Here is a 25,159-nt window from a genome sequence, read left to right as displayed (position 1 = left end):
TCTCTCTCTTGCTGATTAGTTGACTCAGGACCGGCCATGCACCCTTACGGCCTGGCCATGCCCCCCTCCTCATCACACATACTTCAAGCACTGTTTACTTCATTTGTATCTTGTACTACTGCTTGTGTTTTTTATTTTATTACTGACTGTTTTCTTCAATAATTACTTGAGAAATTTTTTATTTTTTTTATTTATTTAATGGAGAAATACTTGAAATACCTTTAGTTTAATTAGTTAATTAATTTTTTTCATATTTAGCTTTTTTTTAAATGCATGAGAGTCGCATATCTGCTTTGGCTGTGGGATAAAAATTGGTATCAAGAATCATTAAATTTCAGCACTAAAATGTTGTTATTGTGACAACACTAATCTGTAATGTTTAAACAAGAGAGGAAATCAAAGCTACAACCAATCAGGTGAAATTATGGAAAAGCCCAGATAAAACTGGCTAGTAATCAGGGCATCTAGAGTTGTTGCATGATTAAAGCCAAAGAGCCAAATGACAAGTTAGCAGCGCAGAGATAAGATATGGACTGAACACAAAGAGTAGAAATTCATTATCTGTGACACTTTTCACATTCAGGACAAAGAGTTCTCTCCAGCAGTGAGGTGTGGCTGGGACAACAGTCTAAAGGTGAAAGCCACACATTCCAGCAACTGCTTTCACTCCACTCAGCTTAGCATTTCACAGGAAGTGGAAAGGAATAAGAGGAATGCATCATCACAGTAAGAAAAAAAGGTCTTTTGCTATTTTTCTGCGTGGATTCGTTATTAATTGCTAATCGTCAGAGACGGTATAAGGTGCAGCAGTCAGACTAATTGCAGAAAATAGAATGGGAGAATTTACAAGTCTTAATACAGTGGCTGTATGAATGGAAGCCACACCTTTCAGTTAAAAGAGCCAATCACGTTATTGACAGAGGCGTTTTCTCTTTTTCTTTACTCATGTAGAACACACATATGCATTAGCCAGACCAGCCTAGAGAACAAAAAACATTTTTATAACATGATTTGAGCTAAAGAAACAAAAATTATGATAACATTGGTATCAGATTTAATCTATGATTTGACATGTTAATGAAAAAAATCTTGACAAACAGTTTTGGAGAGGTTCGTCTTTCCCGATTCAAGTAGACTGAAGCTGTAATGTACTTGTGTGCCTGTGGACATTAGTCAGAGTAACAGGACTGAAAACAAGGCTGTGAGGGATAGAAGTGCAGTCTGTTCAATGGGTTGAACTGTTGTTTAAATTACATTGAAAATACATCTTAAAAAAAAAATAAAAATAATAATTATAAGTAAAAAAACAAAACAAAAAAAACAATAAACAAACAAACAAACTCTACAATAGAGCACAATAGTCGGGTTCCAGAAGTAAAAATTCCATTAATTTTCTCCATAGGTGAATTAATTTTTATCTAAAACTTATAAACTTTACTCTGTGGTTTTTTACCAATGGTATATGCCTCTGTTGAAGCCATCAGTCCATGTAATTTCAACCGAATTGTTTTAGAAATCATGTTTAATAATGAAATTGTTGGTGAGGAACTACACTATCCATGATTGTGAAGAGAAACACTTCACCAATCAGAGAATTGCAGCCAACAATGTGTGTCAAACAAGCTCTGCAGCAACCGCCCACTCCCATGATGTAATGTGAATGACAATCGAGTTGGCCTTCCTACACTCTCAAGCTACATACATATTGGCAAATATTCAATTCTGAAAATTTTACAATAAAATTAATATATATTGTTTCTATACTTATAAGCAACAACTTTAAATCAATAGTTTTATATTTCTTCATTGAATTATGTCATTCGTAATGCTTCATGCCATGTAGTTCATTTCCTCATTAAGTACACAGTCTTGTACCTTTTTATCCATTTTCCCCCCTTTTTTTGCTTCAAATCAAAGTTTGTAATGTTGTGATTCACCTCAGAGTTGGTTGATTTGGTTCATGGCTTCATAAAATGCTTCTGTGAAGGATTTTATAAAATCCCTATGGAAAAAATGAATGTGAAAAATACTTTGGGAACCAAGATGGCTGTAAAAGTGGGTGGACTATTGTGCTCAAAAGTTTGCATACCCTGGCAGATATTGTGAAATTTTGGCATTGATTTTGAAAATATGACTGATCATGCAAAAATGTCTTTTATTTAAGGGTAATGATCATATGAAGCCATTTATCATCACATAGTTGTTTGGCTCCTTTTTAAATAATAATGATAACAGAAATCACCCAAATGGCCCTGATCAAAAGTTTACATACCCTTGAATGTTTGGCCTTGTTACAGACACAAGGTGACACACACAGGTTTAAATGGCAATTAAAGGTTAATTTCCCACACCTGTGGCTTTTAAAATTGCAATTAGTGTCTGTGTATAAATAGTCAATGAGTTTATTAGCTCTCATGTGGATGCACTGAGCAGGATAGATAGTGAGCCATGGGGAGCAGAAAAGAACTGTCAAAAGACCTGCGTAACAAGGTAATGGAACTTTATAAAGATGGAAAAGGATATAAAAATATATCCAAAGCCTTGAAAATGCCAGTCAGTACTGTTCAATCACTTATTAAGAAGTGGAAAATTCGGGGATCTCTTGATACCAAGCCAAGGTCAGGTAGACCAAGAAAGATTTCAGCCACAACTGCCAGAAGAATTGTTCGGGATACAAAGAAAAACCCACAGGTAACCTCAGGAGAAATACAGGCTGCTCTGGAAAAAGACGGTGTGGTTGTTTCAAGGAGCACAATACGACGAAACTTGAACAAAAATGAGCTGCATGGTTGAGTTGCCAATGCCACTAAAAAGCCCGGTTACAATATGCCCGACAACACCTTGACACGCCTCAATGCTTCTGGCACACTGTTATTTGGAGTGACAAGACCAAAATAAAGCTTTATGGTCACAACCATAAGTGATATGTTTGGAGAGGGGTCAACAAGGCCTATAGTGAAAAGAATACCATCCCCACTGTGAAGCATGGTGGTGGCTCACTGATGTTTTGGGGGTGTGTGAGCTCTAAAGGCACGGGGAATCTTGTGAAAATTGATGGCAAGATGAATGCAGCATGTTATCAGAAAATACTGGCAGACAATTTGCATTCTTCTGCACGAAAGCTGCGCATGGGACGCTCTTGGACTTTCCAGCATGACAATGACCCTAAGCACAAGGCCAAGTTGACCATCCAGTGGTTACAGCAGAAAAAGGTGAAGGTTCTGGAGTGGCCATCACAGTCTCCTGACCTTAATATCATCGAGCCACTCTGGGGAGATCTCAGACGTGCGGTTCATGCAAGACGACCAAAGACTTTGCATGACCTGGAGGCATTTTGCCAAGACGAATGGGCAGCTATACCACCTGCAAGAATTTGGGGCCTCATAGACAACTATTACAAAAGACTGCATGCTGTCATTGATGCTAAAGGGGGCAATACACAGTATTAAGAACTAAGGGTATGCAGACTTTTGAACAGGGTCATTTCATTTTTTCATTGTTGCCATGTTTTGTTTTATGATTGTGCCATTCTGTTATAACCTACAGTTGAATATGTATCCCATAAGAAATAAAAGAAATGTGTTTTGCCTTCTCACTCATGTTTTCTTTAAAAATAGTACATATATTACTAATACTCCAAGGGTATGCAAACTTTTGAGCACAACTGTATATCTGAAAGTTAAGTGTGATCTAGGACCTTTATACAGTGCATGCCATTATACAGACTGTAAGTCTAGCCCTCAAAGTCTTGTTTTCATTTGTGTTAAATTCACTATGACATCTACCCTGACTAAGGTCTATTGTCTACATGGAAAATAGCTTGCCTTAAAGTGGCTTGCCTTAAAAGGACATTGTAAATGTTTGATAATTGGTTCTTACTTGGCTCGTTTGGCCATCTCGTTGCCATCCCAGCGTGGACTGTAGGGGTAAGACTTCTGCACCTGAGAGTACAGCTGCCCGCTACTGGTGAAGTGATAGATAGACTGAAATGTGAGGGTGGGCTGATCTCGGGGGAAGTACAAAGGCAGGTCCACTACAGGAAGACAGTGAGAGTGAACAGAACAACAAGAAACAGTGATGAATGTGGTACACGATAGACAGGGATAAGAATTCATATTATCATAATGTATATGTTGACAACACCGGTGTATACAAGCATTATCTCTGTGTGTATCTCACCATGGACCAGGAAGCAGAAGTCTTTCCACATAAGCAAAAGGGTGAGTTTGGTAAACCCAACAGCATCATACTCTACCACCCCCCTGTACAGACACAACAGAGAAACGGTGAAACTACATGACATAAAGTTTGCACACTTTAATGTGCATCAGAAACATACATACCAAGTGACATTTATATTAGAGAAAGAGCACAAGCACACTTTTCAAGCAAAACGTTTCACAAAAATACGCTTTAAATGATAAAAACACAGAAAACAAAAAGTATTTGGGCACTTCCTAGTTGACAAATGTTAGTGGAACGTGACCATAGTTAATGGATGAACTACACCTGTGGTTACTCTGCTAGGGCACCTGTGTAAACTTAAGGGAACTGACTTCATACATCCACAAAAAATCCTGTTGGTACTAGCTTGTTAAAATTAACAGCAAAAAAAGTTCTTGCAGATACCACTTTGATTTTATATTTTGTTTTGTACTGCAATTGAATACATTTGTTAAGAGTGAGTTACGTGTCGAAATACTTTTTTGGTCACTTAATATACTTTAAACAGAACTAAATAAAAAAAAAAAAAAAAAATAAAAAAAATTAATAAAACTATGTAGGTTATTAGTGTCTTGCCCCAATAAATTCAGACAAGCAATCTTTCTATAATAGCCTTCATTAACAGCACATCATATTCTAATAAATAAATAAATCAATGTATAGTATAAGGTTACTGCATTAAGGTGTGTTAAACCGAAGACATCTTGGTGCCTTGTGTATTACCGCCCATTATGCAGCAACTGTCTGCACTTGTTTGACTAATAAGAAGCAGAATTATCCCAAGTAATTAAGAAATAAAAAGGAACTAGTGCGGGTAACTAATTTCTCATGATCACAGGGGTGTGCCACTGTGCTAAGTGGCTTTACTGGTTACCAGTCCAGGCCTGTACTTGCAGCGGCAGTTTTACACCACACCAAACATAAGACATTCATTTGATGCAACAGTGCACTTGATGAGCATTTAGAGGATCGTATCAATCAGGCCCACAAAGAATCTGACCCCACAATATTCTGCAGAAGCATCCTGAAAATTTGAATGCAGCCCTTGGCTGTTTATTTATAAATATATATATATATATATATATATATATATATATATATATATATATATATATATATATATATATATATATATATAACATTTGTCAATTGTGCTAACAACCCTGCTGGTTGAGGGACACTGATCAGCAGATTATTCTTTTGAACCATCACACTCAAATAGGCGTATAAAAAGTATAAAAGTGTTACTTAACCCATTGAATCACTCTCAGACTCAATGCTGACAACAAATGGACCACATGGGAGAGAATTGTTAAGTAAATGAAGAAAGAAAATGATTTATTTGCACAAAAGGGGACAATGGTACAAAAGTATTAGCAAGTCACTGTTATTGACTCAAAACACAGTAGCAAAAGTAACACAGAAATTCAAAAAGGATGGACTTGTGACAAGCTTCCTGAAATGTTCAGACCATCACTGTAAGCTTTTACATCATGATGAACGATTTTTGCTAACAATCGCCAAGCACCTGCCTCAGAGCTGGCAAAAGCTGTGGGAAGCCAAACTGGAGTGACTGTTTCATCTCACACAGTAAGACACAAACTACAAAGCAGTGGAATGCAGGAAGGCTCTATAAGCTGATCTCATGAGCCCAAAGTAAAAAAACATTTTTTTTTGGATCTGATGGAATCCAAAATGCATGCCGTCACACGAGGAGTACAGTGGAAAGTGCATGGTACCCACAGTGATGTACAGTGGTGGTAAAGTCCTTATATGGGGATTTATGAGTGCTGAAAGTGTGGGGGAATTGTACTTCATCAATAACCTAGTTTCCATCCACTTTTCATGCTGTTTTGTTACTGACAAAGTGAAAATGCGAGAAAAATTTGTTTTGCGAAATTTGCCGTCTTCTGCTTGATTCCATTGGCCTTTTATCAATGAAAATGGTGTGCGTGATGACGTCATGCTTAAAAATAAAAAAATATCACATAAGTTTTGGTTTAGCGCAAAAGAAATCTGCCCTTAAGCCATTTCCATACAGAAATGTGTGTCTGTATATCGCTAATTGTGTACCTTTCGCCTCCCGATGTAAAATGGGGAGAGTATTGAGACAATTCATTGAAATTAGTCAGCTTACTGTCATTTTCATTTCACAAATAAATGCAACCAGAAGAGGAGGAATTTCAATCAAAAGGGAACAGTTGCCCTTCTGATAGGACTGTAACATTGGACCTGATGTTGCGCCTATCGCAGGTTGTCACCGGTTCTGACCCGAAAGCGAATTGTCATGGCCCTGTTCAAGCTGGCAACCTGCACCAAGTAGTGGGGAAATTTTCGGTCTTAGTATAAGGACCATCCATCGATGTGTATATGCTGTGTGCACAGCTATTAAAGAAAAATGCATGCGGTGTAATATCAGGGTTTACATATATGATACATTCCTGATATTAAATAGGCTATTTTGAATAATCATCTAATCTAAAACATTGCCATCACAACTGCATTATGTCCCACATATTTGTCCAGCAACTTTTAACAACCAACTAAACTTGATTGTCATCTAAAATTAATTTTAGCATCATAATGCAATTTATATTTTCAAAAGAAGCTCAGCAAACGCGATCCGAGGTAAAGAGGGTTACATTTAAAAATTTTAAACATTTTAAAATGTTCAAAAGCTAGTTTTCTGAAAGTGAACTCAGCATTGGACAAATAGTTCTGATAGTTTATAGTCTTAAAAAAAGTGTAGAACATTCTGAGAATGTCATTCTGCCGACTTTTTTCATCTACAGAACAGGGTAAGGCTAATTTAAGCTTTTGTAAAGGCAATTATATAGGCCTAACAATATTATTTTTTCATTTGGTAATTTATTTTTTTAATTTAATGCTTTTTTCCGTTCCATTAACATTTTTTCTTTGTTGCTCTATGGACACTGATTTATATTCATCGTTTTACATCATAACTCATTTTTAGGATGCTGTGTCAAGTTAAATGTAATTCAAAACTTTGAAAAATGCATCTAGAGACCCCTGCATTCAGTTTGGCTCTGCCCAAATGTATCTGAATGCAAAAACGCATGCTGCTGTTTGAGGTTCCTCATTTTGTGCCGCCTGCTCTTGGTAAGTGTGCCTGTAGAGCAAGAGTTGCGCTGACTGCCCCACTGCTGACTGCTACTTGCAAAAACATGAGAGTGGTGCTTCAAGCTTCAATTGATCAGATGGTAGGAAAATTCCTTACTAATGAATTTATGGATGTTTGGGGGCATGATTAACTGTCAATAATGTAGGGCTTTACTGGTTGTTTAGATCAGTGTTACTATCAGAAATAATTAATAATTATTTATTTAGTTTTTAATTAATATTTAAATTAATTAATTGAATCTAACTCATTAAAACCTCATATGGGGCTCCAGTAAATGTAGTGCGCTACGTTTAGGAGCAAGTTTGGTTATTAGCAATAATTAATAATTATCAAAGATAATTATTAATTATTAAAATCAAAAGAACATTGACGAGAATCAATGTTAGCTTTTTCTAATCCTTTAAATCAACAATTATCAAAGATAATCGTTAATTGTTAACATCGATGAAACATTAATTAAAATTAACACTAGCTTATTGATCATTCATATTCAACAATCATCAAAGATAATGATCAATTATCAAAAATCAATAGAATATTAATAAGGATTAACACTGACAGGGCACCACCCTGGAATCAGGGACTAATAACCAGACAGTATAACAGTCTCAATATTAGATTGTTTTCTTAGGAAAATCGACATCCGAAGAATATCGATTTTCGGGAAAAAAACAATGAATGAAGGCTTGAATCCGAGCACTGACATCCCGTCAGCATGACACAGGTGTATGCAAAACAAACCAAAACACTTCTCTTTGTAATATAACAAAGTTTATTTATGCAGTAATATCAATTAATAATTAATACAATGCAGTCAATAAACTTCCGACTTACAACTACAAACTAAACAGTGATATGATTAGATTTGGAAAACAAAATAATCCTATAACACATGAGGGTGTGTGTGTGTGTAATGAGGGACGCACACAAAATGGCGGACGTGACTCTCGTGGAGAGTATGTCACGTGAGACTTCCGGCAAGAGAATATGGCTGCGAATGTGGGCGGAGAGAAACCAGTCAATGGTAGCTTAGGGACAAAGCTGATCTTTATCACGAAGCTATCTACTAGCCAAAAATGTGTGCGAGAATGTTTGTGAGGGGTCGCGTGCGTGTGTGTGTGTGTGTGTGTGATAGTACGAGAGAGAGAGAGAGAATTAAGTGACGGCCCCAAAGCCGATTTCGTGATCGTGGGAGAGAAAGCAGCTGTTAGTTTATCACTCAGAGACGTGGTGGACGGCTCATAAACCATCCCGCGGTCTTCGATTCTTTAATGGATAAACTCAGTTTGCCGGTCTCACCCGCGATAGCGGAAATGCACAACAGTCCAATGTGGTTGGACTACAATACAGCAAATCAAATTCATGATAATTAATACCCTGAGTATTAATAATGAGCGGACATGGCGGTCCGTAAACTGTACAAGCAATAACCTTGATACACAAGTATAACACACTACAATATTCTATCTCTGCCCAGACGTAAACCTCTTACTTGAATCGCATAAGGATGCAGAATGTGTGTTCATCCGTCCTTTAACTCCGACTCGGTTCCTCGAGGCTCGGGTGATGACGGGAGGCCGTTTCCCTCTGTCGGCGGGCAGTATGGCTGCTGATTCTCAGCGGGCTGGCGGAGAAATCAGCGACGTCGACTTGATTGAAGAGGGAAGAGAACTCTTTCTCTTCACTTCTGCAGGCAAACGGATGAAGATGCGGATTGCTCGGCGGCCTCCTTTGGATCCGTTAGAGTGTTCGGTGGAACACAGAGTAATCTCAACTCGTCCAGCGAGATGGAGATTGTATGGCCACAGTTTCAAGTCAGATGTTACTTCCTTGTGCCACGAGGCTGCACCTGAGAGCAGCGATGAGCTGCATCTACACACGGCGAGCAAAGTTGCTGGAAACAAATCCCGGAAGCATTTCAGAGGTATTTCTACTCCTGATGATGTCATGGTTGAGGTGCGTTCTGTCGTGTGCCTCATCCAATAGGAGTTGAGAGTTCGATCCTTTAGTGAACAAGGCTTCATGGGATTTGTAGTCTGTTTTGGACTCCCTTTGTTTGATTTTGGCGCGATTTTTATCAGTAAAATTTATGACTTGGTATGTGGGGGCATGAGTTAGGTTTTACGATTGTGTTAGGCCTGCCTTTGTCTTCTATCTGAATACATGAGGCCCAACAATAACGTGTTATTTTTTATATAAATAATTGCACTAAATTAACCCTTTAAATCGACAAATCTTATTTTAAATCCATTCTGCAGATTTCCCTCCAAAATCAGAGCAGAAAATATGAAATTCCTTAAATTCCATCTGGGTCAAGCTCTCTTTTGGGCTAGCAGCTTTATGAAAAAGACGTCTGCCATTTAACCTGAATTCTCACTCTTTGATCAGTCTGTTTTTTCTAAGCTTAATGGTTTCAAAATCCAACCGTTGACAACACTAGAATTTTACTTAAAATGTCACAGAGATGAATTGAGCATGAACAATCTTTAGGGGTAAAAAGGACTCACATTCCAAAGTGGCTGAGAAAAGCAGCAATGTATTCTCTCCTCTTGTGATATCCTTGGATCACATACTGCACCTGAGAAAAACAGAGAAAATAAAGTGACAGTTTTGTGGTAAAGAGTGAAAGAAGATTAGAGAATGAAATGCATGGCACTGTAAGAAAAAAAACTTTATTGCACACAAGAATGGGTATCATTATCTAACGCTTTATATACTATAGAGGTCTGTTACCCAACACGGGCCAGATGGGACCAAGCAAACCATTGGGTTTTGGGCCAAGTTCATGTCAGTTTTTCAATAACTTCGGGTTTGGGTTTGTAATTAATAATAATAATAAAAAAAGATTATTATTATCATAAATATTTTGAAACTACAATATATAGGCTAGATACAGCTGTGCTCAAAAGTTTGCATACCCTGGCAGAAATTGTGACATTTTGGCATTGATTTTAAAAATATGACTGATCATGCAAAAAAAAACAACTGTCTTTTATTTAAGGATAGTGATCATATGAAGCCATTTATTATCACATAGTTTTTTGGCTCCTTTTTAAATCATAATGATAACAGAAATCACCCAAATAGCCCTGATCAAAAGTTTACATACCCTTGAATGTTTGGCCTTGTTACAGACACACAAGGTGACACACACAGGTTTAAATGGCAATTAGTGTCTGTGTATACATGATCAATGAGTTTGTTAACTCTCACGTGGATACACTGAGCAGGCTAGATTCTGAGCCATGGGGAGCAGAAAATTACTGTCAAAATACCTGTGTAACAAGGTAATGGAACTTTATAAAGATGGAAAAGGATATAAAAAGATATCCAAAGCCTTGAAAATGCCAGTCAGTACTGTTCAATCACTTATTAAGAAGTGGAAAATTCGGGGATCTCTTGATACCAAGCCAAGGTCAGGTAGACCAAGAAAGATTTCAGCCACAACTGCCAGAAGAATTGTTCAGGATACAAAGAAGAACCCACAGGTAACCTCAGGAGAAATACAGGCAGCTCTGGAAAAAGATGGTGTGGTTGTTTCAAGGAGCACAATATGATGATACTTGATACAATATGATACAAAAATGAGCTGCATGGTCGAGTTGCCAGAAAGAAGCCAATGCCACTAAAAAGCCCGGTTACAATATGCCCGACAACACCTTGACATGCCTCACAGCTTCTGGCACACTGTAATTTGGAGTGACGAGACCAAAATAGAGTTTTATGGTCACAACCATAAGCGCTAAGTTTGGAGAGGTGTCATTATTGTATTGTGCGCCTTGAAACAACCACACCGTCTTTTTCCAGAGCAGTCTGTATTTCTCCTGAGGTTACCTGTGGGTTTTTCTTTGTATACCAAACAATTCTTCTGGCAGTTGTGGCTGAAATCTTTCTTGGTCTTCCTGACCTTGGCTTGGTATCAAGAGATCCCCGAATTTTCCACTTCTTAATAAGTGATTGAACAGTACTGACTGGCATTTTCAAGGCTTTGGATATCTTTTTATATCCTTTTCCATCTTTATATATTTCCATTACCTTGTTACACAGGTCTCTTGACAGTTCTTTTCTGCTCCCCATGGCTCAGTATCTAGCCTGCTCAGTGCATCCATGTGAGAGCTAACAAACTCATTGACTATTTATACACAAACACTAATTGCAATTTAAAAAGCCACTGGTGTGGGAAATTAACCTTTAATTGCCATTTAACCCTGTGTGTGTCACCTTGTGTGTCTGTAACAAGACCAAACATTCAAGGGTATGTAAACTTTTGATCAGGGCCATTCTTTTATTTCTGTTATCATTATGATTTCAAAAGGAGCCAAACAACTATGTGATAATAAATGGCTTCATATGATCACTATCCTTAAATAAAAGACTTTTGATCAGTCATTTTCAAAATCAATGCAAAAATTTCACAATATCTGCCAGGGTATGCAAACTTTTGAGCAAAACTGTATAATGGGATTTGCATTGTGTTTAGTGGTTGATCGATATGGGACTTTTAATGGCAGATGCCAACATCTAGAGTGCAGAATGACCACTTCTGTTATTCTGCCAATTGGATCAATGTCAATAATCTTAAAACAGCTAAATATCCACCAATTAATTGTACTGGCTGATATATAATTAATTGTGTCATGTGCGCTAATCAGTAGGCCACAGCTCCGACAGTGTTGTCTTATGACAGGAATAACTGTTCAGCGTGAAAAATATTGAATCACTACTAGACTAAACAATAAATTGTATTTTAAAATCACTTCCACATAATTCTTTCTGTGTGAAAGTGTGATGATATATGGTGAATAAAGGTTGATTAAAAAGCTTTTGCTATAAGCCCTGTTTATGAGATGTGGCATCCAGAGAGCTTGCCTTTGTTTTCCTGCAAAGCTGCAGAATTTGCTTGTGGCAGTTAGAGTAATCTGTGCAGCTCTGTCCTCCACTGAATGCAGGTGAGAGATCCTCAGGCCCTGAACTGCTGCATGAAGGTGACCTACACTAACTGACCTCTTAGATGTACATAATCACTGAGCTTGAAAGCACAAAATGAGAGCATGTTCTGACTGACTGCAGTTCTCCACCTGGATGGATGAACAAGAGAGCTAAAATGATAAACTGCCCATTTTGGGGATTTTTATTGACAGAACAGTAGAAATGTGACCAGCCTGAGCCTCAGATGGCCCCAAGTCTCTTCACTGAATGCGCACGATCTTACACTGTTTATGCTTACTAAGCCGACAACGTGTGTGGTCATGTAAAGGCCTTAAATGGCTTTCCTTTAACGGGGTGAGGTCATAAATGGTTTAGGCATAAACTGATCAGTAGATTTTTACCAATAACCTCAGTTTCGTGTTACATGTAAACACTTTTACCGGTGTTTTTACCGACTTATGGTATGTGCGCAACATGTGCTGTGTGCATAACAGCGTAACTCTTTTGTTTTGACGTCACAAGTAGATAATTTTTGGAAGTTATCAGCACATTGTTGTGTATGTAAACATGCTCAATGGCAGTCTGATGCATAATGTACAAAAAAGGCTAGGGCTTTCTCATTCAGGCAAGCTCTTTATATGACTTCAGGAAGGGAAAACAGGTTTTTACCAGCTTTACCAGTTAACAATGAGCACATCTGAGAAAGAACAAATCAAGATTTTCCAAAGTTTGCCAGGTTAGTGGGATCAAATCTTTGAAAGATATTCATAGTTTTGTTTGAGGCATTTTGAAGCAAGTAAACTAGATATTCACAAGTAGAATGTATATTCTGAAGTTATGTCTGTGAAACAATCTGTACATATTACTTTTGGATCACAAAGTCTGATCACAAAGTCTACACACATTTGCAGTGATTTTTTCAGTGTTTTCTGTATTGCCATCTGCGGACTAATTTGTGCATATATTTGAATAAGATTTCTCCATGTCTGTCTATTATTGTGGTATCAACTATTTAAGATAAACCCACCCCTAAATGGCATGTAAAAGCAAAACTTTGGATGGTTGTTTTACATCTTGGTAAGATGGATTCTTTTTGTATAATTAGGTAGTTATTGACCAGAATAAGCTGGAAAGTGGATCAGACTTTATGCCAGTAGTCTAAAGTCTGGCTAGACGAGAAAACTATTTGGGGAGAAAGAGAGGGGAATGGCATCTCTCACATATACAGCAATGCTCAAAATGTCTATCAGCACATGTTTTTTTAATGTTTGAATTTCTGCATTTCTTTGAAACAGAATGGTGTAAATAACTGAAGGTTCTTTGTCTTTCAGCTCAGACCTGTTAATAGATTTAGTAGCTCAACAGGAGGTGAAAGATGTATTTCTAACAGGTGAGGTTAAGAGGAGAGCAGCTCAGCTGTGTGTGTATGATGTAAGAATCAATGATTGCAGAAAAAAAGAGAGGCTATGTTTCACGACTCAGCTCCTGATGGTCCCACATCAGACAGAAATATTCTGCCGCTCTATGCAAAGCCACACACATAAACACACACTTGCTCTTTCTAAGCTGTGTTTGTTTAGAGGAGGTGTGTCAGGAACTTTGGATCAGTGAACTCTACACCCACACAACGAGTGTGGGAGATGTTGACCGGTGAGATCACAGCTAAAAGAGTTGATCACTGAACATGCTTGATCACAACAGTCCAGAGTGCAGCATTCTGAAACAGGAAATGCCATTCAAAATGAGACAGATTCACTGACATAGATGCCAACTGTCATAACAATATAATTTTCAGGTTAGACACAAACATTATGTAGGCCATGAACAGTTCAAAGTATGAATCATTTCAAAACACCCAGATTCCTGTAACATTAACATAACCTGTAACATCTGACCCTAGGTGAGTCAAACAAATGTGATGTTGCAATACCAGATATTTAAAAAATTAGACTTCACTTCATCAGACTCTACATATTAAGGTGGGATACGAGAAATAATTTTAACATCGAAATAATGACAAATCACAGACATCAGCTTCAATCACAACAGTACGTAAATAATCTCATTCCATTTTCTCAATTTTACACAAATTGTAGTGTTCAACCATATTATTCAACCCTGATTAATACAATATTGTTTTATAGTTATAGGAAATATAAGTTTATCATTAACTATAAACAAATATTTTGTCCCAAAATATTTTGCATAATTTGGGATAAATCTGCAACCCTGTTATCTATTCTAGTGTAACTTTTTACATTTATAAATAAAACAAAAATCAGGTAACATGGCTGCAAAAATGGCAAACCTCATAAAATAAAAATAAATTACAATAGTTAATGTAATATATAGTTTGACCACCTGTTGTGAAAAAAACAAAACATTCCATCTTATGCACCAGTCGTCCTATCCAAAGCAATCTGACCTTGATGACAGTAATCAGATTTTAAATTCAACAATCGTGTCTGACTTTTGAGAAACGCACCAACCACTGTGCTACATGAACCTGAATTGCCTATTGTTAACGTACATTTATAACCATGCCTTTTTCTTAAGGGAGCAAGAATATACTGTATGCACATTTTCACCCATGTCTGGTTTCATCCAGGCTATGTTATAAGGTGACCCCAAGTAGACTAATGTGTGACCCCAGTTCAGGTGAGCGTGTCATGGGTAGCTGGTGGGCACTGGTAGGGCATGAAGTGGAAAATGAATGGCTTGATTATTCAAGCTGTCTGAGTGAATGTGAAAAGTTGGGTTGAACTAAAGAATGGAGATGTCATGGGAGAGAAATGCCTGTGACTCCACAGGCCACAGACAAACACATTTTCTCCATCTAAATTCCACATGTCTTTGCAGGCCTTTGCCCACATAGACCAGAGATGTGCATAAACCAATGTACACACAAGCATGCAATTCATTCAAACACAAGAAGAGGTGTGCCAGAATTTGCTAAGCATATGTGCATGAACTCCACAGTGCAAACTGAACTCTGAGTGCATTATTTTGTCCTACATACAATACAGTACAAGCTCACACTTCACTGATGGCACAATTTGATATATTTCAAATCAAATCAAATCAAATCACTTTTATTGTCACACAGCCATATACACAAGTGCAATGGTGTGTGAAATTCTTGGGTGCAGTTCAGATCAACATAGCAGTCATGACAGTGATGAGACATATACCAATTTACAATAACATCAAATTAACACAACACAATTTAAAGTCTAATATACACATAATTACACACAATATACAAATAATAACATACACTATAGTATACAATACACACAATATAGATACACATTATTCAATAAAAAAAAGTATATATAGTATATATAGAATGTACAATAGGTTGTATTGTACTGTATTGACATTCAGGCTGTCGGTTGATAGTAAGTTGTTAAGAGAGAATATAATATAATAATATAATTTATGATGGTCCGGTGTAAGATATAAGAGTAAGAGTAATAAAGTGCAGTGCTGATGTATTTTGATCGTGGGAGATCAAGAGTTTAAAAGTCTGATTGCTTGGGAGAAGAAGCTATCATGGAGTCGGCTGGTGCGGGTCCTGATGCTGCGATACCGCCTGCCTGATGGTAGCAGTGAGAACAGCCCATGGCTCGGGTGGCTGGAGTCTCTGATGATCCTCTGAGCTATTTTCACACACCGCCTGGTATATATGTCCTGGAGGGAGGGAAGCTCACCTCCGATGATGTGTCTGGTAGTTCGCACCACCCTTTGCAGTGCTTTGCGGTTGTGGGCTGTGCTATTGCCATACCAGGCGGAGATGCAGCCAGTCAGGATGCTCTGTACAGTGCAGGTGTAGAACCGTGTGAGGATGTGGTGGTTCATTCCAAACTTCCTCAGCCGTCTCAGGAAGAAGAGGCGCTGATGAGCCTTCTTCACAACGACTTCAGTGTGGATGGACCATGTGAGTTCCTCAGTGATGTGGACACCCTGGAACATGAAGCTGCTGACTCTCTCCACTGGTGCTCCATTGATGGTGATGGGACTGTGTTCTCTGTCTTTTCTTCTGAAGTCCACCACAACCTCCTTTGTCTTACTGACATTGAGGGAGAGGTTGTGCTCCTGACACCAGTGTGTCAGAGTGTGCACCTCCTCTCTGTAGGCTGTTTCATCATTGTCAGTGATCAGACCTACCACCGTCGTGTCATCAGCAAACTTAATGATGGCATTGGAGCTATGTGTTGCCACACAGTCATGTGTGTACAAGGAATACAAGAGTGGGCTGAGAACACAGCCCTGTGGGGCTCCAGTGTTGAGGGTCAGTGATGAGGAGATGTTGCTGCCTATTCTAACCACCTGGCGTCTGCTTGACAGGAAGTCCAGGATCCAGCTGCACAGTGAGCTGTTTAAGCTCAGAGCCTGGAGTTTCTCATCTAGCTTGGAGGGCACTATGGTGTTGAATACTGAGCTGTAGTCTACAAACAACATTCTTACATAAGTGTTCTTCTTTCCAGGTGGGAGAGAGCAGTGTGTATTGTAGATGCAATGGCATAATCAGTGGAGCAGTTGTTACGGTAAGCAAACTGCAATGGGTCTAGAGAGAGAGGCAGCACAGAGCAGATGTAATCTCTGATTAGACTCTCAAAGCATTTGCTGATGATGGGGGTCAGAGCAACAGGACGCCAGTCATTTAAGCAAGTGATTTTGGATTGCTTTGGAACAGGCACAATGGTGGATATTTTAAAGCATGTGGGGACTACAGACAAAGAGAGGGAAAGGTTGAAAATGTCCGTAAAAACACCAGCCAGCTGGTTCGCGCATGCTCTGGTGACGCGGCCCGGAATGCCATCTGGGCCCACGGCTTTGCGGATATTCACCCGTCGGAAGGATCAGGTTACATCCACTACAGCGACGGAGAGTGAACTAACCTCTGTAGCTTCAGCCGCGAGAGCTCTCTCCGCGAGGGCGGTGTTATTTCCCTCAAAACGAGCATAAAAATTATTTAGCTCATCCGGGAGAGAGGCAGTGGTGTTCATGGCGGAGTTTTTATTCCCTTTAAAGTCCATGATGATGTTAATTCCCTGCCACATGCTTCTAGAGTTGGTGGTGTTAAACTGTCCTTCAATCTTGTTCCTGTACTGGCATTTTGCTGTTCTGATATAAGGGCATAACTGGCTTGTTTATGCTCCTCCGCGTTCCCGGAATTAAAAGCGGAGGTCCGCACATTAAGTGCCGTGCGAACATCGCTATTTATCAATGGCTTCTGGTTTGGATAGATCCGTATTGTTCTGGTCGGAACCACGTCCTCTACGCACTTTCTGATGTAACACATTACCCTATCAGCGTAAAGCTCGATGTAGTCATCAGAGGCGGACCGGAACATCTCCCAGTCCGTGTGATCAAAACAGTCCTGTAGCGTAGAGTCTGATTGGTCTGACCAGCACTGGATCGTTCTGAGGGTGGGTGCTTCCTGTTTCAGTTTCTGCCTGTAAGCGGGCAGAAGCAGAATGGAAGAGTGGTCCGATGATGGGCGGGGGAGGGATTTGTAGCCATCCCGGAAGGGAGAGTAGCAATGGTCCAAAACCCGGTCCCCTCGTGTGTTGAAACTAATGTGCTGGTGGTATTTTGGTGCGACTGATTTGAAACTGTCCCCGGTCATAATGAACGCGGCCTCAGGGTGCACGGTTTCCTGCTCACTTATACTCCAATACAGTTCCTTGAGTGCCCGGTCTGTGTCGGCTTGTGGTGGGATGTACACAGCAGTGATAATGACCACTGTGAATTCCCTCGGTAGCCAGAATGGTCGACACAGAAGCATGAGAAATTCCAGATCAGGAGAGCAGAAAGACTTGATAGAATGTGCGTTCCTCTGATCACACCAGGATTTGTTGATTATAAAATATACACCACCACCTCTGCTTTTACCTGAGAGGTCTTTTTCTCTGTCTGCTCGGTGAACGGAGAAACCCGCGGGTTCAATGGCTGAGTCTGGAATCTCAGCAGACATCCAAGTTTCCGTAAGGCAGATAATGCAGCAGTCCCTCGTCTCTCGTTGGAAAGAGATCCGTGCTTTCAGCTCGCAGAGCTTGTTATCCAGAGACTGAACATTTGCCAGTAGAATATTGGGTAGCAGGGGTCGATTTGCGCGGCGTCTTACTCTGATGAGAACGCCGGCTCTGTTTCCCCTTTTCCTCCTGCGTTTCTGCGTCCGGGCTGCCCAGAAAAAGGGCTCCGCTTGTGTGTTTGTAAACAGCGGGTCGGCATTGAGGAATTTGAAGTCCGGTTTACGTTGTGAAATTGCTGAACCAATGTCCAAAAGTGTTTGTCTGTCGTAGACAATAAGGCAGACAACATCCAAGACAAAAAACATAAGAATTGTAAACAAAAACAAACAAAACACTACCATGTTGTGTTGGAGCTCGCAACGCAGCAGCCATACTCGGCACCATCTTGAGTCCAATCTTGAGAGCCCTAATAAAGTGTGGGCACACAAAATTGTAGCAAAGGATAATTATTTACCTTGTTTGTGAGTAACTGGCACACTTGAGGCACGTAGTCAATGAGGCAGCCTCCACTGGGGAATGCTGGGATATGCAATGCCGAAGACCCTCCAAGTGCACTAGAGAGAAAGGGAACATTAAAAAAACACTGAAGTTCATGCTCGCAAGCCAAACCTTCATAGGTAAAGCTAACTGACTTCATAGTTATTCAAAATCAGTGAATGAATGACCCTGTGTCCCAATTCACATACTATTTGTCTATATGTATACAAGGCTAACAACGTGAACAACGCATTAACATAAATTATAACTGAACCTCAATTTTGGGGTGTACTATTATTTTAACCAAAAAGTGGCACAGTGGCGCGTTTTTTTAATCTATATTATCATTTTGAAATAAAAGCATAATTTGGATTAACATTTATCATGTCAGTGTTTTGTTAGATCTCCACTGATGGATTCTTTGCTGTTGCTCACAGCATACATGTTAATATTAATGATCCATCCTTTCTGAGTGAACAATTCTTTCAAGTGGAGAGATTTTGTTAAAACTTGCATGTTAGCGTAAAAAGCATGCGACAAACGGGTCTGTGGTAATAAGACGCAATTTTATGACGTGTCGTATGTCCCAATATTGGTGTACTATCTAACTGTACACTCTTAAGTACTTAGTTTTAGTGCAGATTAGGACTGTTACAATACCAACATTTTAGTAGTCGGTACTAATACCAGAAAAATGTCACAATTCTCTATACCAATTTTGAAACCACAGCAAAAAAAGGTAATATTCTATCGAACACCCTACTTTAGTCAATTTAAGTGAAAGTGAAATAATAAATTTAAACATATTAAAACAAACTCTCAATTAAGTAAACATTTTACACATTTATTATACATTTTGTTACATGTTTAGTGTTTATGCATAATTTGCACTATTTACAATATTTCTATTGAGCTTCCTAATGCTAAAATGTTACTGTCTCTTTAAGAATTGTTCCGCAACAACTGACTATAAAGAACAGAAAGGATATTAAAACAGACATTATTCAATGAAAACTGATTGCTTGGATCACATTACATGGGAAGAGTCGAAACAAAGTTTACTCTGGTGATGTCTTTTGAGATCAAACTAATACTATTATTATTGCTTTTAGAGCTTGTTTGTACAGAGTCTTACAATATATAAAGTTTGTACTGTACTGTGCACTCTGCTTGTGCTGCTGTAATCAAGAATGCAGTTAGCCAAGCAAAAAGTTTGTTCCATTACCAAAACGTTTACATGGATTTATAGGCTATGTGCTTTTCCTTTTGCGGGAGGGCGTTTGCTTTTGAATGATGTCAGCCCATTATAACAGTGGGCGTGTCTTAAAGTACACAGAAAACTGAGTGTTTCAGATAGAGGGCCAAAGACAGGGTAGAAAAAGCTCATCTAGAACAACATTATGATTGTTTTTTGTGCAAAAAACTTTACTAACATTATAAGTAAACCTCAAGAAAGAAAATAAATATATGCATGTTATGACCCCTTTAAAGACCTTCCTTTATGCTAAATTCTTGGGCTAGTGGATTTAATCGAAAAGCCTTCAAATAATGTGTAAAAGTGAAGAATTTAGGACAGAAATATTTTACTATTGCATACTTTATAATATAATATAATATAATATAATATAATATAATATAATATAATATAATATGATGTAATAGCTATTCAGGTTGGCTGGGTACCAAAAACAACAGTGTAAATGTAAAATGGACCAAAACTAAAGTTGACCAAAAAGAGAGACAGATATGTTAAGTATTTGGAAATATTTTGATATTTAAAATATTATTTTGCATGTCATTAATGTGTTTTTAAATCCTTAAAGGAAATCACATACCTATTTTATTATATGATTCCAAGTTAAATAAGAATGAATGAATTCTTATAGTGTATTAAGCACTTATACACCTTAGAATGACAATTTGTATGACAATCGTGAAAGACCTTAAAACAGACAATTAATCGTCATAATCGTGAAAGCCCTAAAACAGACAATTATTTGTCATAATCGCAATTATTTGTTTGACAATTAACCTTCAGCCCTAGTGTGAAAATTAACACTGTTTGCTTCTAATATAAAGTGTTCCATATAAATCACTTGTGAGTTTCCATTTCGATTAAGGTGCTGCCATATGGAGTGTTCACACAGGACCCATTCTTGTATTCTGTCTGCCATATATGTATTAATTGTTTGTCAAATTGTTGGTGTACACATGCAGATGGATATCTTCAGCTTTTGTGTTGCATCAAGCACCATGAGCTTTTGTTTAAGATGACACGTCAAGCTAAAATAAGTTAATTTTTAAAAATGCATCTCGAGACCCCTACCATTTGTTCTATTCATTGCTCTCTGTACAGCTGTATTTGAACTCAAGAACGTGTCCTGTGTGAACTCCCCATTGAACGTAGGTTCCTATGTAGCTAGTAGACAGCAAGGCAGCTCACCTGTGTCCACTTGTGTTGGAAATCAGCACCATATACATTTCCCTCTGGCTTTACACATGAACGGGAACAAACAATTTTGTATTCTGCTACTTAGCAGACGAGGAGGAGAGAAAATAGGCACTATTTTAAGTGAACTCAATGGATCAATGAAAGGTGAGATGACATGAGAGGTTCATGTAAAGTGTGATGTAGACATGAGCAATAACAAGAGTATTACAGAAAAACAGAACCTCCATTTGCACCTTACATGTAGGAGGTTCGAACGCTAGATGCTTATTTTAGATCGAGGGCCCTTTTCTTTCATCAACAGCCAAAAAACAAAGCCAGAAATCTCTTGAGAGAATATCTCTTGAGAAAAGATTATACTTTGACAATAGGAAGCAATATTTCAGATATTCTGCATCTAGTCCTTCAATGAATGAAGAAAAGCCTTATAATCCTCTTTCAGATGGGTTTAGATCATCAATGCCCTTGACTGACAGAAAGATTACCTTTTGGTGAAACAGTCTTTGATAAGTGAGGAACAATGTACAAGCATGGAAATGTCATTCACGTCCATCAAGTATATTCACTGACTGTTAAAGATGTTAATGCACAGAAGGTCTATTTATTGAAAGCAGAAACAGGAAATGAAGAGGGATGCCACTCAAACACTATTCAGCTGTCAATTCTCCATCGACCTCAGTCATAACACATGTTGTTACGATGACAATAGAGCTGCATCTCCATGGAGATATGGCTTGATTTCTGATTGGTCCCTGGTTGATGAGATATAAAGCTTACACCGAGTCCACTAACCACTCAGGCACTACCTGTTTAACATGAGAACAGGTGGCTGACAATACATGACCTACACTTCAGACTTTTCACATAGAAAAATCAAAGTTTGTTGTGGTGCTTAATCGGAGCATCTGCAGGCTGTGTACAAGCAGTAGTCGAAAGTCCCACAGCACCTCAGACTACACGTAAATTTCTCTGTAGGAATAGGAGAGGCTTATGGTACAGCTAAGAGATATTTATTTAATAGCTATTAGAGGAAACTGCAAAAAAATCTTCCCGGCAATATTTTTAGGGAAGATTATTGATTTATAACCTTGAACTGAAGTCTGTATTGGCTTGCTTGAGCAGATATAACAGGCATCCACAGAAGCCAAAAAAAACTAAACCAAAATATAAAACAGGCTATGCAATACACATGACATAGTATAAATACTATGTATTTAATATCTGCACACAGGTACTTCATATCTATATTTCATGGGATGCACTGACATGGAATTTCTGGGACGATACAGATAATTCACAGTTCAATGTGGCCAATACCAATTACTGATATTTTACTTTTTGCGTTTGAACCCTTTCAACAAGAGCTGCTGGCTAATTCATTAAAAACGACTCACTTAAAACAAAATTGGTGTTGTCTAAAAGCTCGGAATCTGGACTTCACAACCTGACCAACTCTTAACTGCTGCTATTTAAGGCTTGACAGACGTAATGTGGAACAGAAGTGTAATTTTATTACAGGTGTATGCTGATTTTAATGAGAAATAAATGACATTAAATTTGTAGAAAAAGTATTGTGTCCATTTATATGAGTATTTATGGTAATCCATGTATTGTGTCCATTCATATGAGTCTTTATGGTAATCCTGATGAATCAGCAAGTTAAAATGAGAGAAAGTAACAAACTTTAAACAGATGTTATATTGAATCTAACCGAAAACTAAATGATACATTTACAACATTTAACAAACATTAAACAACAAAAACACACTATTAAAATACGATGCAAACACAACCTCTGTATAAAGTACATTGTGTAATGTTTATGCCGGTAACATGGGGTACTAACAAAACTACGAACTTGCAGATATCGAAAGAAGCGATTGCGGGGTAGATTATATTTCTCTGCTATCTTCTCAAAGAAAGGTTCCTCAAAGAAACATATAACATAACATAAATATAAGATACCTTTATTTTCCCAGTAAGTATAAGGAGATTCCAGTCTAGGCAGTGCAAATAAGTGATTGTTTTTTTATATTAGTCCAGAAAGTAAGATATTAATGCAGTTTAAAGTGTTTGCGAAATTGTGTCCATATTGTGTAGGCAAAACAACTGCATTATATAAATTAATTTTATTGATATATTATATTATATTATTTTATATCTTATATATTTACATTATTTTACATATTGTTATATATTAATTTGAAAATCCAGTGGTTTCAAGATGCCTTTTTTTATTATTATTACATTTTTTTTAACCATTTTTTAAACTGTCCTAAAAAAACAACATAACTTTCATGACAAGACACTTAAAAAATACCACAAAATGACCAAAAATATCTATCTGCATGCATCCAAACACCAAATATTAACAATAAATGTCTACAATGTCAATAAATTCAAGAAAAGTCAATAAAAGTCTATTAACAGGCTGCAAATACATATATTTTTGTAGTCTGACAGTAATTGTTTAGAAATGTATGGTTGAAGGTGGTGCAAAAGTGGTGCTCAGATGGCTGTAGTGGCAATGTTCTAAAGGGAATGAATATAGAGATGCAATTTCTCCAAGACGGATGACAGAATATTTTAGTTTTCTTGGGTGCATTTCACGTTGTTGGGCTTGCGAGAAGTTGTGGCGCCTACATTAGCTTTTTACATAACACCACAGGTCTGGAGCACCCGCAAGGAACAAACGTTCTTACGAACACCAGAGCAAAATAAACAACAGCCAGAGTGAAATGACAAGGCATGCAAATAGGCAACATAAACAGAAAAGACACAACCACAAAACTGAAAACAGACTGGAAAAGGAGAAAGAAGAAGAGTGTTCGGCGCTCCATCAAACTAAAGACAAATGTGTAGGAGTCAATCTTGCACCATCACAGTTTGAAGGAGACATGAAGTCCACTGTCAAACTCAGTAAGCACTTCATGGTTATAATAACAGAGGCTGCTGTGTGGGAGGCGAGAGTGGCGATCAGTGCAAGAGCTATATGGTGGGTAAACCTGGATGTGCAGTTTTAGAGAGACGATGAGAGAGAAAGAGATTCCTGGGAGGGTTTTATTGCGCTCTGCTCAGGCAGGCTGAGAGCGACCTCTCTCCCGCTCTTCTCTTTCAAGTCCCACTCACTCTCTCTCTGCTTCTGTGATGGGACTGTAGGGACGGCCATATGACTGCCTGGTTGCAGGGCATGCGTTTTGTGCCAGCTTGGATGAGCGATGGAGCTGGGGATTCCTCACATGTGTTGGGCTCGTTTATAGCAAAATTTCACCCAAAAATTAACATTTTGTCATAGTTTACTCACCCTCATGTTGTTCCAGATCCAAACGACTTTCCGTGGAACACAAAAGGAGAAATTTTAAGGAATGCTCCTACTGCTATTTTCTATACAATGAAAGCATACATTTAAAAATGGTAAAAAAGTAAAAAGTAGTCTATACAACTAATGCGCTGTATTCCAGTTCTTCTAAAGGTATATGACAGCTTTGTGTGAGGAAAAGGTAGACATTTAAGTAATTATTTACAGAAAATCTTTCCCTCCACCACAGCTCTCATATCTAATTTGCACTTCCACACTTTCATTAAATTTTGGTCTGTTTCTCACCTACACCCATTATATCGCTTCTGATGACATGGATTTAACCACTGGAGTCATATGGATTACTAGGGATGTCCTGATACCGATACTGGTATCAGGTCCAATACTGGGCTCACGTACTCATACTAATACTCGTAAAAAGGCTCTGATACCAAAAACCAATACCACCTGATACAGATACTGGGCTCACGTACTCATACTAATACTCGTAAAAAGGCTTTGATACCAAAAACCGCTACCATCTGATGTATAAATGTCATTGCATAAACTTACATTGCACAAATTAAATCCACGATATG

At 38.2% G+C, this 25,159-nt stretch overlaps 1 protein-coding gene across 1 annotated transcript in view; it reads right to left on the bottom strand.

Annotated features, from left to right (window-relative positions):
• LOC127410973 (BRISC and BRCA1-A complex member 2) overlaps positions 1-25,159 on the bottom strand; it is a 163,114-nt gene that overhangs the window by 4,822 nt on the left and 133,133 nt on the right. Inside the window, exons 8-11 of the mRNA XM_051646274.1 lie at positions 18,791-18,890; positions 9,874-9,944; positions 4,180-4,262; positions 3,880-4,033 (exon numbers count right to left, since the gene is read on the bottom strand). Of these exons, the coding sequence (XP_051502234.1) occupies positions 3,880-4,033; positions 4,180-4,262; positions 9,874-9,944; positions 18,791-18,890 (408 nt within the window). The remainder of the gene's footprint in view (positions 1-3,879; positions 4,034-4,179; positions 4,263-9,873; positions 9,945-18,790; positions 18,891-25,159) is intronic.

Source organism: Myxocyprinus asiaticus, chromosome 20 (genome assembly GCF_019703515.2).
Source record: "Myxocyprinus asiaticus isolate MX2 ecotype Aquarium Trade chromosome 20, UBuf_Myxa_2, whole genome shotgun sequence".
In the NCBI taxonomy this organism is placed as follows: domain Eukaryota; kingdom Metazoa; phylum Chordata; class Actinopteri; order Cypriniformes; family Catostomidae; genus Myxocyprinus; species Myxocyprinus asiaticus.
This window is presented reverse-complemented; position numbering and strand designations above follow the sequence as displayed.